Source organism: Semicossyphus pulcher, unplaced genomic scaffold, assembly GCF_022749685.1.
Source record: "Semicossyphus pulcher isolate SPU_LCO1_2020_fin unplaced genomic scaffold, fSemPul1.0.p SCAF_5, whole genome shotgun sequence".
NCBI lineage: Eukaryota > Metazoa > Chordata > Actinopteri > Labriformes > Labridae > Semicossyphus > Semicossyphus pulcher.
This window is the reverse complement of record NW_027211726.1, coordinates 14,147,701-14,164,024: the sequence shown is the minus strand read 5'-3', so window position 1 is coordinate 14,164,024 and position 16,324 is coordinate 14,147,701. Positions and strand designations below refer to the sequence as shown.

Below are 16,324 nucleotides of genomic sequence, written 5' to 3'. Positions count from 1 at the left end.
TAAAAATTCAGAGGACATTTAGGTTGCTGTTACTGAAGGACACGTGCACCAAATGGTTGCACAAACAACTAGTACGTTATTCCTCAGTTTAAAGCATTTGAAATATTTGAATTGCTGCTTTAACCTTTTCTTTCATGATTTTTCGTCAAATAGAAAAATAAAACATTAAAGTATGTATAAATATATTTTATGTGCACAATTGTAGCCTAGTATGTAGGTCTGCTCGACTCCTAATTTATTAAAACGTCTTCATAAGATATATTTAAAAAGAAAATATAAAACATATAATATTTGCAACTTTGTCATTCAGGACTTTTACAACTTATTTTTAATTGATAACCATGGTAAGTTATCTGTAAGTAAACCGCTCGTTTCTGTCCATTATTTTACATGCTAATAATTGTCGTCCAGGTGCTGGGTTCTTGTTGCCAAGACAACACGGCTTCCCATTGGCCACTGCCGCACCATGTGACGAGCAGTCTTGACGTCACGACGAGAGGCTGTGGGAGCTAAGCGGAGTCTGTGAGCAGCGACTCAGAGAAAAAGCTTGGTAGAGTTTGGACTGAGAGCAGCCGGTGAAGTACAGCTCCTGTGTGACTCCTGCAACCTGTTGCCTGCCAGTTGTTGTCTCTGAATACTTTACCGTTCACTCCAGGTAATGGACTATTAGAGAGACTTTTAACAGGCCCTCCACAGCAACTTCAAAGCGAGGTAAGTTGTCGCTAATGTTGTGTCCGTCCCTCCCTCGCAGTTTGTCCGCTTCCTGTTACTTTCTTTTTTGTTGCTTGCAGCTCAGGTGAGAAGACTTTACTGGTTGAAGCAGTTGCCTTACAGCCAGAAACTCTTCCTAACACTCTTGTTTGTTTGTATGATATATCTGCAATAACCTTAGTTACACGTTTTCTTCCATAACTTTGTATTGCAGCAGCGTTACAAGATGCTAGCTGCGGATAAAGCTTTACCTACATGTCTAATCGGATGAGGCTGCTTTTCCTGTCCGAAATGGACCCCGAGGGGAGCCGTAGAGACTGGGCTTTTTTGTCTTTTTACACACTCCATATTTAATTGTTGCAGGACTGAGGACAGGAAGTGAAAAAGGAGTCCTGCCACCAGACAAGGCTGACTGAGTTAGGGGTATCTCATTTCAGCAAATACACATCAGTCAGTCAGTGGATTAAACCAGCAGAGAGGAGGGATCATTATAGCATCCTGAGGAGACAAGAGAGTGGAAATGTTAGTTTTACTTTATGGGTGGACTTTTTGATACTATCATCACCATCCTCAGGTAAACAGTGAGAGTGTTACTCACTTTAATGGCTTGGGAAGGTTAGTTATTTACATGTTGTAAAGCAGCTCTATTTGAAACAAGGTATAAGGAAGTCAAGGAGGACGATAAATCCTTAAAAAGGGTTTGTTGACAGAGAATACATTTAATAATATGTGAAGTAACTTATCTAGTAAAATATCAAACTTCAAATTCATTAATACAGTTGTTTTTAGTTCTCATCTGTTATTTTCTCCTATAATGTGAGGTGATGTCACAAAAAGGATATATTTCTAAATAATACATTTGCCATTTCAAAAGAATAGTTTGACAAGTGCATACATTAAGATTATTCGATTGTTTAGCTTATGAAATTGCAATTTCAGAGTCTGAGATAAAGTCTTCAGACTGCTTTTTTTGATCTCTCCCCTGCCTCTATATTTTCCTTACAATATACAAGTGGTGAAGCAAGTAGCTGATCAATTCTTGTGTCCATGAACAGAAAATGTCACGGCAATAATGTCCGGTGAAGACCGAGAGTTTAAAGCCAAACATTCAGTTGCTCCTGCTTCTCAAATGTGAGGATGTATTACTCTTTTTCACAGTATATAGACAAAACAATTATACAAAACAAAACAGCCATTATTCGCAACCATGCATTAAATAGTTTTGGAGAAAATTGATTTCAGTTTTCCATCAAACAGGTAGGAGGATTTAACAGACTGAAAATAAGGTTGCTGCCTCTCAAAGTGGCCCCACTGTGCAAATATATGTTTTCTTTTGGCTGGTTGCTGTGAATGCTGGTTTGGTTTTGATGTGGGGGAGGTAAACAAGAACCTGTCATGGCAGAATTTCTTCCGATGTTCCTAGTGAAGTGTTGCACGTTAAGATCGGAGCAGCGGAGGATGTGAAAAGACATGAGTGGACACAGAAGAGGAAATTGAATTCTATCAGTGACACGAGAAAACGCTCTGAAATGGCATCTGGATTGTGCTTTTTCTGAAGCTTTGCAACCTTCCAAACATTTGATATGTTTTGGGGGAATTTCTAACAAAACTTTAGTAAAAAATGAAACTCCTTGCCTCAGGAAGCCGCGGCAAGACCTGTGGAGGTGCTGACACAAGGGTGGAGTCCAGATAATAACCCCCTTGGTGTCAAAAGCATCCCTCCAAACATTTCAAGATGCTGAACTCTTACAAATATGCGCTAAATTCGTACAGATGTTCTATTTTCATCTGCGTGGGTGTCTTGTGGGTTTGTTTTGGGCCAGACTGACTGCACTGGCAGCATCCTCTGTAGTTATGCTCGTCTGGGCAGCAGCAGTCGATTCCCTTTTGAATTGAATTAGACCTTTTTAGAGGAAGCAGGACGGGGAGAGTGATTGGGAGAAAGCAGGGATGAGTGCAAGATTACAAAGAAAGGAGATGCAGCGATAAATATTGCGACAGAAAGGAAGAGATTGGGGCCTCTTTTGCAGATAATAGTTTGGATTCAAAGCCGCTTTTTCACACACGCTGTGCAGCAGATATCTCTGGCAGAGAGGGGTGGGAGTTGTTTAGTCATCGGACAGATTGACATTTCCATCTCTGCAGCCTTTTGTCTTTAAAACAGGCTGTTTCAGAGAGAGGCACAGTTAGATATTCAGTGCAAAGTAAACAGCAGCCCCCCTTGTGCAATCAGTGACAGTTTCCTGTGAGTGCGTTCGTCCAATCCGGAGCCTGTTTTGCAGCCGTGCCGGCCTCGTTGCAGTTGTTTGTCAGTGACACTTTTTTATCTTGTTCTCATTCGCTGCCTCATAATGGCTTCTCTGTCATGATTGTGGTTTTTCTGCAGCGTCTTGACGCACAAAGCTCTCCGGCTGACAATGGGAGCTCATGCGTGCTGCATTATGATGAAGTTGCTGCCTCAGGTTTCCCACAGGCACGATGGAGTGGGATGTTAACCAACATTTAGAGAAGGAAAGAAACAGTTATTAAGAAAAAGCTTGTAGCTTTTCTTGTCACTTGTACCGTTATTTGAGCAGCAGTGCCAGTTGTGTTGAAGCATTTACCAAGTCAGATTCAACCACTGAAATGAGATATAGGCAGTAATATAAAGTATGAAGTTGGTAATAAACAGGAAGTGGAGGCTATTTTTAGTCTGTGTTTTACGATATGAAGCTGTCTGATGTTGCTCTCTTGAACAGGAAGCTTTAAAACATGATGCAACTAAGTTTTATCTTTTTTTAACATTCACCTGCTGATCATCTCGGTCACTAAAGGTCAAAGGTGATGTCTTCAGATTGCTCGTTTTGTCCAATCAACAGCCCAACTTTTACAGCTATAAACAGCCAAAAAATGTCCTCTACTGATGGCCCAGGAGTCCTGTTTTCACACACACGGCATCAGTATAAACCTGCATTGGTAGAGCAGCTCTGACCTTACACTAGATATTATAAAAGATAGCATTGCAGTCAGATATTCAAAGAGCCACTAAAACATCCTACACTTACAACGCTCGCCCGCATGGTACTTGTAATGTGAGTACAAGTGCTCCCAAAGCAATGCCGTGCTGCTGCAGCAAGTTGGATGCTTTGAAATGTGCTGCAGATTGGACTCGCGATCGCAAAAGACGCTTTCAGATACGTGCATGACTTGAACAATAAACCCGTCACCTCTTAGTTTAACCCTTTTCTTTTAGCAAGTTTAGAGGCCTCCGGTTTCAGTTGGACTTTGATGTGCTGATGTTTATCAGACTGTAGATGCAGCTTTCAGTTGCTCGCGTCACATGCAGCTGTTTCAGATGATCTTTAGGTGAGACTTTGACATGCTGCAGGATCTCACTAGCCTTTGTAGACAGTTTGTTACAATGATTGTGTTTGTCATCTTGTTGTTCTTAACTTGCACCTTAAAGACTCTGAGGCTGATCTTTTGAGTAAAGGTCACACTTGTGGGCTCTTGCAAACACAGATAATGCCGAACAAATGAGTGATATATAACTTGCTTAAATAGCAGAGAAGTACAGATGGTGGTTTGTGTCTCAGGTTAGTCATCGGCTTTTGCTCTATAATCCGTCCCAAAGGTGGGCAAAGTTGTTGTTTTGAATATCTTATCACAGCTGAGATGAAACCTAATTATCTCATATTCACCTGTGTGTAAATATCAGATTGCAGCTCCTTCAGGTCTAATGATTGCTCGGCTGTTAGGCGGAGAGTGGCTGCCCTCAGCTCTGCAGCAGACAGATCGCGTTTCATTATGAATGTATCATTCATAAAGTCGCTACCTGTGATTAGTTTAGTTTCACTCTGGCTCTCTGTGGGCCTCCCTCCAGCTCTCTCCTGCTCTTGGATTATCTGTAGGACTCTTGGGTTAAGATTTACCTGCAGGATATAAGTGGAGACTTCTGCCTGTTACGTAAACGGACGACAAGATGTTCTAGGATGAGCGTCTCGTGGAGGGTCTCCGAATCGAGCGGCAGACATGAGTCAACTGTTCAGATGCTGCAGGACTGTTTTAACGTGCAAAAAGAATGGATGCACTGGAGTTTGTCTTCCTCACTTGATTGATGGCCCATACGAATTAAATACAGCAGAGAGGGAAGCTGTGTCAGCAGATACAGAGTCAGATCTGAAGGGCTCTTTACTCACAAATACACGGATAAAAGTATCACGGGAAATTTAAAATACAAGTGTCTTGAACCAGGAAGTGTTTTGCGTATAAAAGAATGACAATGATTCGATTATTAATACAGTTTCCAAATACATTTTAAACATATGTTGACCGATGGTTTCAGCTCATTACTAACATAGTTTATATAATTTAAGTAAAATTCTGTTTAACAGTTTTTTTTTTACACTAAGGTATCAAAAAAGTATTCATATTTAACAAATATTTAAGCTTAATCTCTCAAGAGAAAATAGTTTATATTTCCTTTAAGTAAAAATGCCAAATTGAGACCTTCTCCAGCTGCTTTTCTTTCAGATGACCGTAAATATTAATATTTTTAGGGGGTTTGGAGTGCAAAAAAACACAAAAAATATTAACCATGTTCTGGCTATAGGCCGTGCAATTCATCAAGTAAATACTCTAAAGCCTAATAAATCAGTGAATTATTATTTGTTGCAGATTGCATATTTTTTCCAAATGAGAACGGGGGTTGAAACCTGTTAATGCATCACCCAAATATATCAGTAAATCAGTAACAAAATGCATTGCTTTATTATTCGTCTTTTATTGCATATCATTTATTTTTCATGGGGATTAAAACATGTTGGCGTTCTGATGTTCTGCTGTCAATAATTGTCGGATAAGAGGATTGAAGCTCCTCTCTGTTTTGATCTCCCCCTGCGCTCCTGCTGCTGATGTTGCGTCATGTTATTGTCTTCAGTTGATTATAAACATCATGCAGAGGGGCTTGTTGTTGCTTTTACCAGTTAAATCTGTCCCAGAGTCCAGCAGGTTGATCTTGTATGTACCGTCAGTGTAATTAGTGACAGCCTGTTCTCTGCAGTCTTAATACCTGCACATGGGCTCTATCTCAGGTCCTCTCAGACGCTCAGAGATTTAAAACAGTCCTCACCTGGTGTTCGCGCACTTTTCTTGACCTCATGAGGTTCAAGGAGGTAGAAACTTGGCTGGACCATGTGACCTGTCCTCTTGTCAAAGCCTCTGTTATGTAACAGAGCCATCGATGGTCTGCCAGCAGCAGCAGGTAAGAGTCTTAGTGGTTAATTGTAGGCTGTGATCTCTGAGGGCCAGAAATAACCTGAGTCCTGAGGGATGTTCAGAGGAGGTCTGAGCCCTCACCTCGTCAGTTCTTCTTTAAAACACATGGATACCGTCATCAGAGAGGAGAGAGGGGGGGGGGGGGCTGCAGTGTTGAAGTTGGACGTTGCATTGCATCACATGAATTCACACATGGAGCAGTTTGGGATTTTGAGTCTTTAGAGCTTTTACCTTACCTGCACGTGCGTGGACTGTGGGAGGAAACAAAAACCCACAGGGAGCAGCATGCAAAAACGACATGAACTGCACGCAGCAGCCAAGTAGCTTTAAACCTACAGACCAAATGACAGCCTCTCTTAAATCTAGCATGGATGTTTTCTCCTAACAGGCATCACTGCTGTGAAACAGATAATGGCACATTCATTGATGTAAAACATGGTGTTAGAGCTGGAAATAATTCAGCTTCGCTAAAGATGGCAGATAAAAACAATGAATAGTTGTAATCACGCTTTATTTATTGCTTATATCTGGGTCTTGATATCCTGCAATGTTGTACTTTCATCCGAGGATATGAAAAGAGGTGGGGCGGAAGTCATCACAAACTTTGTTTCTTTGTTTTCCCTTAGTTTTGTATTGCTCTTGTTTCTGATCAGCATTGTTCACACTTAAATCAAATAATGATGATGAAATAATCTTAACTATACATAAACATTTGTCAGACTTCTATTTAATTATATCCCCGCTGCTCATGTTATTGAGGAGATAGACGTGTTTGTCGTCTCTGTTCCTTCACATTCATGTATAAAACATCGAGCTGAGAGGAGCGTGTGTGATTTGGGCCGCATCTAAAATCAAAGCATTAAACCAAGAAATTGTCATTATGCGTTACTGTGGATCAAAGGGCGCTGTGTAAAGTCATATGTTTTTGTTCATGAGTTGTTTAAAAAAAAAAAAAAAAAAACCTCAGTTGTCATGACAACACGGCCTCAATAATTATGGAAGTGCTCCACAAATCCATTAAGAAATTAAAATGCAGAACGCAGTATGAGGCCCGATAACAACGTCAGAACAGAGTTTATGAATGAAGAGAACTGGCTGATTGGCTGAATGACGGTGTGTGTGTGTGTTTGTGTGTGTGCGTGTGTGTGTACATTTTGTGGTATAATTTGACTATGTTTGCACACACCTCTTAACATGATTTATTATTTATAGGAGGGATCTCGGCTTGTGGTGAGATGAGGGGAGTTTGTGGTGTTTTGCAGACAGGAAGTGGAACATTTATGGTGATGTTGTGTACTTTGTAAAGCATTGTCTACTGACGAAGAGTTGGGTCGCTTTAAACTGAAATTAAATTGCTTTTCTAAATCAATTATATATCGATAAATGTATGTGTACGTATGTATGCGTCCCCTACTTTTGCATTAATTCAGCTGTTCTGGTATCAGTCTGAGCAGATGGAGAGCTTATTCAATACGGCTAATCAAACACTGCATGGTGAAGCAATAACGTCCTGCAGCTTGTTGTGTTAATGTGAAACTAAGTGTCTGAGCGGCGTTTGGCCTGTTTTGATGTTGGTGTGGTCCTCAATGACTACAAAATTGGATGACTAGATGTGATCTCAGATGGAGTAACATTTATAGAGGCAAAAAAGAGGCTGTTTCCCTGATTCTCAGATCACTGTGTTGTTATTTGTGGTGGTATTAAGACTTTAAATAAGACACAGATCTAAATTTGGTCGCGCTGATGCTTTTTTAAAATTCACAACCTTCTTCTGAGTTCATAAAGTTGCTAGTTAACTATTGTGACAGATGTGGTACACATATGTATCATGCCAGGACCAACAAAATAGTCTATTAACGACATACCCTAAACCCAACATGAAGTCAGCCATTTTGTATTTTTCGTTCATTTTTGGCCTATTTTGCCACATTAACAGGGTCCATACTTTGATGAACTCCTCCTAGGGACTTCATCCGATCCTCTTCAAATTTGGTCAGTGTATTGACAAGACTTTGGAGATTAAAAGTTATTAAAAGCTTGAGTTTTTGTCAAGGGGCGTGGCCTTGGCAGGGGGGCAGAGTTTGATGAGACTGAGATCCCCTCTGTGAGTTTGTTCATAGGCCTTCATATGCAGTTGTTAGGAGTATTTCAGCAGTTATATTTTAGCTGCATATAGGCCTACTCATTTTGCAGCAGAGAATACCTTTGAGCACAAAGTGGCCCCATGAAATATGTTTTTCTTTACTCTAAGATTTTTGTTTACTTTCTGTATTAGTGTATTTACCTACATGAAAGACAAACGAAGAAAATTGTCATATTTAAGAATCTGAAACCATCAAATGTTTGATACGACTTAACGCAGCAGCTCCAACATTTACGCAGTTTATTATGTCTGCAATAATGCATTAGCAGATTACCCAGGTATTTATGTTGTATTGTAAACAATCTCCATGTTGACTATCTATTCTGGACTGTTTGCGTCTCACTAATTTAAAAGCAGACAAATTTCACCCGTTTGACCCCGCAGTGTTTGTTCCTGCAGCGTGTAAACAGGTGTTAATCTACTCCTCATGCTGCTCCAGCATTCACGCTTTCATTGATGTGAACTATATGCAGCAGCAGGGGGGGGGGACTCTTTTTAGAGGTGGCTGCCACATTTGCCAGAGCTTATTGTTTACTCTGAGTTAATTAAAGGATTATCGCTGCCTGTTTATGGAACCTGTGAGTGTGAAATAAAGGCAGACGAAGAGCGAGTGCTCGCATTAGCAGTTAACAAAAATAATGAAAATTGAAAACACATTCAATTAATTTAAAGTGAAGACACAGTTTCACTTGAAATGCCAAAATTGCTCAATTAATTTGTGCAGATTAGTCCTGTGTTTTCTGTGTTATCTTGTCAACTCTTTCAGTCATGTGAAGTTCATTCACTCAAGCACCCACTTTCCCGGGAATGATGGCAGCCTTGTTTCCATCAGTCCTGATTAATTAATGGTTCAGCGCCGACAAATGGGATCGTAAACAATCTACATGTCTATGAGTTAGTCAAATTTAACTGTATGAGGGTCATTAGATAGATGATTGATCCATCTTTTGAACCATCCCTTTCATATTTCATCTCTGCAGAATATAAGAGCGTCCGTAAACATTACCTGGAAACATAGATTTAGCAGATCATTACTCCCATTCCTGGAACAAGCTACCTGTACGGTAATTTTCTTCGCCCCGACCTGACATGGCTGATTTGTATCTATCATTATCCTCGGCTAAGCTCAGAATAGCTTCCCTCTTGTCTTTAGCCAGGAGAGCTCGGCAGCAGCTAGCGGGAAAAGTGCTAAGCGCATTAGCCGCGGGGTTAGATGATGAACCGCATCCTCTGCTGAGTGTTAAGGCTCCCTGTTCACTTTCTGCAACTGCTCGTTTGTTCCAGAGGAGTGTGGGGTTATACGCTCGGAAAGCAGAAAACTAATTAGGCTTCACTGCTTTATAGTCCGTGTTTTCTCTGCAGGTTGTTTCAAAGGCCCCATCAAAGTAGGTCAATAAACTATCTCGACTATTATTACAGAGGATGTGTTTGTGAGTGTGGAAACTTAGGAGTTGTAGTTTCTGCAGGAAACGGAGGATGCATCTGCAGCGATGCACACAGACGTATCAGCATACATCGAGGGTTATCAGCTGCACGTGTGTGATAAAGTAAGAGTAGGTGTGCGTCTGTGGTTGCAGTGCATCATTTGGAGGTCTCGTCTTGCAGGTGCACAACACCACATACTCCACTTTATGTCTTTTTATTTTATTGCAGTGGATATTTGCTTTTATGGTTATGTTTAATTGTTTTTGTCAGCAATCTAAATAAGAAAGATTAGTGCAGTAAGAGAAGAAGAATATTGAATCTTGCACCAAACTGTCAACTGAATTATTGTCTTAGAGAGACAAAGTGAAAGTATAATGTCTTCTGCAGCCCCCAAGTGGACACAAAGTCAGCTGTTGCAGGTTTAAACTGCATTTTTAGTGCCTTAAGAGTCTATTTATTAAGGTGCATTTAAATAAAGCTGAAGTTTTGTGTCTAAATAATTAAAAACTGTTTGAAAGCTGCATTAAGACTGTTTCTTTCTATTTACATTTGTCCTTCCTCCTTGTTCCCCCCCACTCTTGTTTCAGAAAGTCCCTCGCTCATTTCAGATAATTTCTAACAACCTTTCCTCTCTCTCTCTTTCCTCCTTCCTGTCTGCAGTCTAAATCGCCGCTGTCCTCACACCACCCACAGCATCCACAGCAAGCAGCGACCATGGGCAAACAGAACAGCAAGCTCCGTCCCGACGTCATGCAGGACCTGATGGACAACACGGACTTCACCGAGCACGAGATCACCGAGTGGTACAAGGGCTTCCTGCGGGACTGCCCCAGCGGAGCCCTCTCCATGGAGGAGTTCAAGAAGATCTACGCCAACTTCTTCCCTTATGGAGATGCCTCCAAGTTCGCCGAGCACGTCTTCCGCACGTTTGACGCCAACGGAGACGGGACCATCGACTTCAGGGAGTTCATCATTGCCCTGAGCGTGACCTCTCGTGGTCGGCTGGACCAGAAGCTGAAGTGGGCGTTCAGTATGTACGACCTGGACGGGAACGGATACATCAGCAAGGCGGAGATGCTGGAGATTGTAACGGTGGGTTTACTGTTGTGTTTATTTGTTATCTTTTATTAGACCTTCTGCTTCTGTAGCTTCATACACCCCTCACTCTTTCTTGCATGCCATCATGCTTACACCATGTTCCCCAGTCATGCAATGAAGCAACTTTCTGCTCAGCCGTCCACACCAGCTGCTGCATCATATATCCATCTGCCTGAGTTCTGCACGATTTGACTGCAGGAGAACCAGCTGCTGTGTAATTTTAGAAACCAGCAGTTCCTCTCAGGCCCTCAGACGTCTCTAAATAAGACCCGGCTGGCTGTGTCGTATTTCTCGATAGGGAGCGGTCCCTCCTCTGATCCTTGTATTGACTCAGCAACTATGCCGTTCTGGGAAGCACAGCCCCCCCCCCACACACACTCATCGATTCCTCAGCAATGTGTCCTTACAACAGACTCACACAGGCTCCTAGTCTTATTGGATAAATGGTTCAGGCTTCTGTTCGAGCTTCACACACACACACACACACACACACACACACACTGACAATCCTCTACACATGTTGTTACATCACACATCAAGGTGCTAAATTAAGCAGAGTGCCAACGAGTGTGTAATCCTATTGTCCGAGTCAGTCTCCTTTAGTGCTAATGGGTGAGGATGGATGTCTAATACACGGCGACATTCATTGTCTATAAAATGCCAAAAAGAAGCAGAGGCGCTGGAAGGGAACAGAGTAAGGGATGCTAAGGGAGAAAGTCAGGCTAAACAATGACATCACACTAAATGTTGCGTGACATTCACTGTTTTGCATTAATTTAAATAACTGGGATATTTTCTATTTTTCGTCATACAGTGAAATAGTAATAATGCAGGACAGTTGGAATGCAGTCATTTCATACATAAGACAAGCATACACGCCGATACTGATACTGCAGTAATTCAAGTTACCTCACATATTCTCTCTGTTTTCAATTACTTTAATTCACTTTGAAAACTCTCCTTAGCACTTCACTGTACAAAAGACCTGCAGCAAGTTGCATCACTTTGCAGGAAATATTGATTTTTGGAATTAATAATAAATAGATGAATGGAAAAATAAACCTCCTTTCCAACACAAATGCGGCTGTACTTCTATTTTTCCCTGTTAAAAGTTAGAACTTTTATGTTAGCTAATGTTTATTATTCCTGATTCCCCACAATCTAAATTTCCAGAATTCAGGGTTACACATTTATTTGGTTTTGTCTGATCAATAGACTAATTTTAACCAATTTACCAACCAAGCAATTTAATTTACAGTCAATAAAGAAAATAATCCTGAAAGGTAGAAAGCTCCAACATTGACATTATTTTCTGTTAACCAATTTAATCTGCTAATTGTTGCAGCTGTAGTGCAATTTAATGTTATCCAGTCATCTTCCTCAATACAGCTGTCAGAATAGCAACAAAATAGCAACAACATGATCATCACAATCGTGCCTGACCCCTGCCCAAAAAACACTCTTGCTTCCCCATAAGATTTTTTTAAATTTGAAGATGGAAATACCTGAACAGTTCCTACAAACTCTTCATCATTATGCTTCTTTAAGACATGACTACTTCCTGTTTGTTTCTGTGCAGTCGAGTGAGACCTCCGATGTAAATGAAAGTTATCCTTTATCTCTCTTCCTCCCAGAGGAGATAAGTTGATTGATATGTCGTATATAGACTTCACTGAGAGGTTTTATATTAACTAACCCAGCTGATGCAACATTGCTTTATATAACCTGACCTTTATTGTGCTTCTGGCAGCTATACCTGAAATGAAACATGATTAGACTGTTTGCTCTTTATGGTCGTCTCTATCATGGCTTAGTGAAACTGCAAAGGTTTTTTACTGTCATATCTTCATTTCAAAATATATGACACCCTTTTTACCAAATTAAAACTATAATTTCTCCCTGTGTGTCCTCTCTGTCTTCAGGCTATTTACAAGATGGTTTCCTCTGTGATGAAGATGCCTGAGGATGAGTCGACACCTGAGAAGCGCACAGATAAGATCTTCAGGCAGATGGACACAAATCGAGATGGTAAGCTTCCCTCAGTCGACCTTTCACTCGTCACACAGTAGAGTCTTTAATTTAAACTTTTAATTCAACTTAAGAAAAGTTCTGTCAGCGTGACACATCAGATTTCCTTTTCATAATGTTGCTTCTACGGTTTTTAATCAGCCTAATAATAATAATCGGTGTTGCTTTGTTTGAAGGAAACAACTATGTCCTCAAACTTGTCCACTTCGCTCCTTTTTTTTTTACATTATATTACATTACTCTACATAAATGACATTAAATAAACCAATTTAAGTTTTTATATCTATTTTATCACAGAGCTATGACTTGAAAATAATTGGGATAATAATAAGAAACTTAAATGACAACTGATTTGTCAGTCCGTTCCTCCTCTACTCTGCTAATCCGGAACAGATCGGCTGCAGGAGCCGTATTTGTCAACAGAGCTGTCAATCATCCTTTTTACAGCATCAAATAACAAATTAAAAATAAACTTGTCAGAAAAATTAACAATTGGACATAAATCAGCATGATAATAACTAACTATAATGATGGAAACCAGGTTTGAGAAACGCTTATCTGGCATGTATTTTGATTTTATAGTTTATGTCCCATCTGATAACATGACCTATACTGCAGCGAGTCAGCAGGGGGCGATAGCGATTACTTGGTTTAACTAATAGGGAGCTGTCATGTTGTCCATCTTTTTATACAGCCTATGGTCACTACACAGTCAACAAATACAACAATGTTACACAGTCAAATACCACAATGAACTAATAATCTCTAATCTATCTCTGTGTCTCTCTCAGGTAAACTGTCTCTGGAGGAGTTTGTTGAAGGAGCAAAGAACGACCCCTCCATCGTCCGGCTGCTTCAGTGCGACCCCAGCAGTGCTGGACAGTAGAAAACTGGACTTTTTTCCCCCTTTGCGGTTTCATTAATTGAACACATCTTCAAAAAAATCCTTCCCAGCTGACCCACCTGAGATTATTGACATTTGATCACTTGAGCTATAGAGGCACACACACATGCACACGTATATACTTAAATATAGACATCATGCAACTGTATATGCTACAAAGACCACATATAATCTTTCAGACGCCCACAAGCACATACTGTACATGTGCCTCTATGTCTGAAAAGCTCCAGACGACACGGGTCTACGGTACAAATATAACCCAAAGGACTGAAATCCCATCAAAGACTTGTTAAACACTGAATCAAAGCTGTGCTGTCTCCGTCTGACAAGACGGCCAACATGGATAATCCAACAGATTTGTGAGGTACTCTGAGCCGCATCAAGTTCGCTGTTTCTTTTTATTCTTTTATTTGTTGTTTTTGAAAGCATCGTTCCTCATTTAAAAGGAATCATGCTTGTTTTGTCTGTTTGTTTTAACTGACTCGGGTTGTTGTGTGATGGCAGACAGATCTTCACAGAGTATTGCAGCATAACTCCTCGTCTACACTGGATACAATGAAGTATGTGAGTCTGGGACGAGTGTTCACAGCTTACAGTTTGGCTCATGTAGACGGGAGATCTGGGAAATGTAGTTTTAAGCATTGAAGAATTTTGGAAAGGAAGGTTTTTTTATGTTTATTTTGGAGAAATGTTACATCAAACCAAAACTGACTCAGATTTCTAATGGAAGGGGAATATTTTGACTACAGATTACAACTATCTGTTCTTTTGAAAGTGACTTTTTATGCCAAGTTCTGTCCACACATACACGACAACACACACTTTTATTTTACTGATGAACACATGAACTTGACATATGCATATAAACCGAGCTGTGATTCTTTTTCTTCATCTATGATTTAACAAGCGTATCAGTAAAAAGACAAAACATGTAGATGTTATATGAATATATAGTATGTACTTATATATTCTTTTACTCTGTGATAACATTGTGGCGATTTGCCGCGATCGAAGATTTCATTTAAAATTTTGACGTATAAATTATTGGAATGTGACGATAAACATTTTATTTTATTTTACTTGACGAATATGAAATGAAAGAAAGTTGTACAGTATAATATTCACTCATATTTATGCTAGAGAGGTAAACAAGGAGAGGACCACACATATTGCTATTGCTTTTTCATTTTAAGACACAAAATAGCTCAGTTTAAAATCAAGCCAGAAAACATTTGCAGTCATTAAGTCTGTCCGGTGTAGAGTGCTGCTGGGATGATGTATTTTTAAATGCTCACCTGCAAGTTTTGTTCAGCAAGATCATCTTCACAAACAAACCTCTCTTTTATGATTTTATAGCGTTTAGCATTGCCACCTGTGACAACCTTTGTAGTCTCATTTCGCTGATTGTCAGCAACCACAGTCTTTCAATCCTGTTTAAGCTTTCAAATTCACAAGGGTATTTACTGACGAATTATTTGTCTTAAAAATCTCTTCAATCATCTGATCAAAACACCGTTCGTAAAACCCCCAGATGTTTTGAGACGAGGGAACCAGAATGCTAATGCTTCCTGGCACTCACTCCCGCCAGCACTCTATTCCATGTAAACAGAAAGTGAACACATTCTCAAAGGTGCGTCTTTAAAGTGCAATGTTAAAATCTGCAAAACTAAACTTTTGCACAAATGTGACTTTACATCTTTTAATTGTGTCGACTTTAAATACAACAGTAATGGACAGTGAGTACTTCATTACTATGACGCACAGTCACAGACTCTTAACTGACAGAACAAAGCACTGACCTTGGTAGTGAGTTAAAGCTGCATTCACCAAACCTCATTGTGTTTTTGCAGGATTTACTGAAAGCTCTGCTTTCATTCTGCTTTATTTACACCTACCTGTCCCTGCTGGTCTGAAGACAGCAGTCTTCACAGGCCAATAAAAGAAAAATCTTCTATACTACTATAACTTCAATTCTTTGGGCTTCTGCACATCTTTAGCAGGTGATCTGGTACTTCAGTCCCACATTTCACTTCAATAGCATCTTGTGGTCATGTGCCAAATATAGATGAATTAAATAAAAAACAAAAAACAGTATTGTATCCATTTATACTGTACAGTTGTTAACCTGTCGAACAAAAAACTTTGTCACTGTATCATTTTGTAGATTTTGTATTGTTAACTTGCATAATGTGTTCTGTGTAGGATGTCCATTTTGTTATTCAAATAAAACAAGATGGTAAAATGACATGTCTAAGAATTATTTTCAGGTCTTATGTCTTATGAGGCCAAAAACCCTAGTCAAATCCATCAGATTCCACAGGTTTCCTATTCTTCCTTCTGATGTTTCATGTTTTATTGCTTGTATCAACATGTCTTCTTAAAGGTTTCAGTTCCAATCCTTAGCTACTGTACCTGGTACTCTTTATCCTGTTGATAATGCATCTCACCACACAGCAGCTTTCTTGAGTTTTAGGATTTTGCAAGCAGAAGAAAGTAAGAAGGAGGCACCCTCAGAGTCAGTGGAGAGCTGTAAAAAGTTTTCCCTCACAGTGTGGCATGAGACCCAATTGGATAGGTTGCAATTCAATTTCAAGGTTCCCAGTGGATAAATGAAAATGTTCATTATCTGATAACTCCAGATTTTTGTGATTCTGAAACACTGAAGCACTGCCAAATGCATTTGCATCCTACATATGTTCACCTTTACACAGGATGAATTCTAATATGTTTGATGATCCTTGACTTCACCTTTAGGATAA

At 40.0% G+C, this 16,324-nt stretch overlaps 1 protein-coding gene across 1 annotated transcript; it reads left to right on the top strand.

The window, feature by feature from the left end:
• The first annotated feature begins 517 nt into the window (after positions 1–517).
• Positions 518–15,810, top strand: LOC138608753 (neurocalcin-delta B). The gene is made up of 4 exons (XM_069681316.1): positions 518–711; positions 10,196–10,627; positions 12,556–12,661; positions 13,453–15,810. Exons 2-4 carry the CDS (start codon positions 10,250–10,252, stop codon positions 13,545–13,547), a joined length of 579 nt encoding a protein of 192 aa, XP_069537417.1. The 5' UTR covers positions 518–711; positions 10,196–10,249; the 3' UTR covers positions 13,548–15,810.
• Positions 15,811–16,324: the final 514 nt, after the last annotated feature.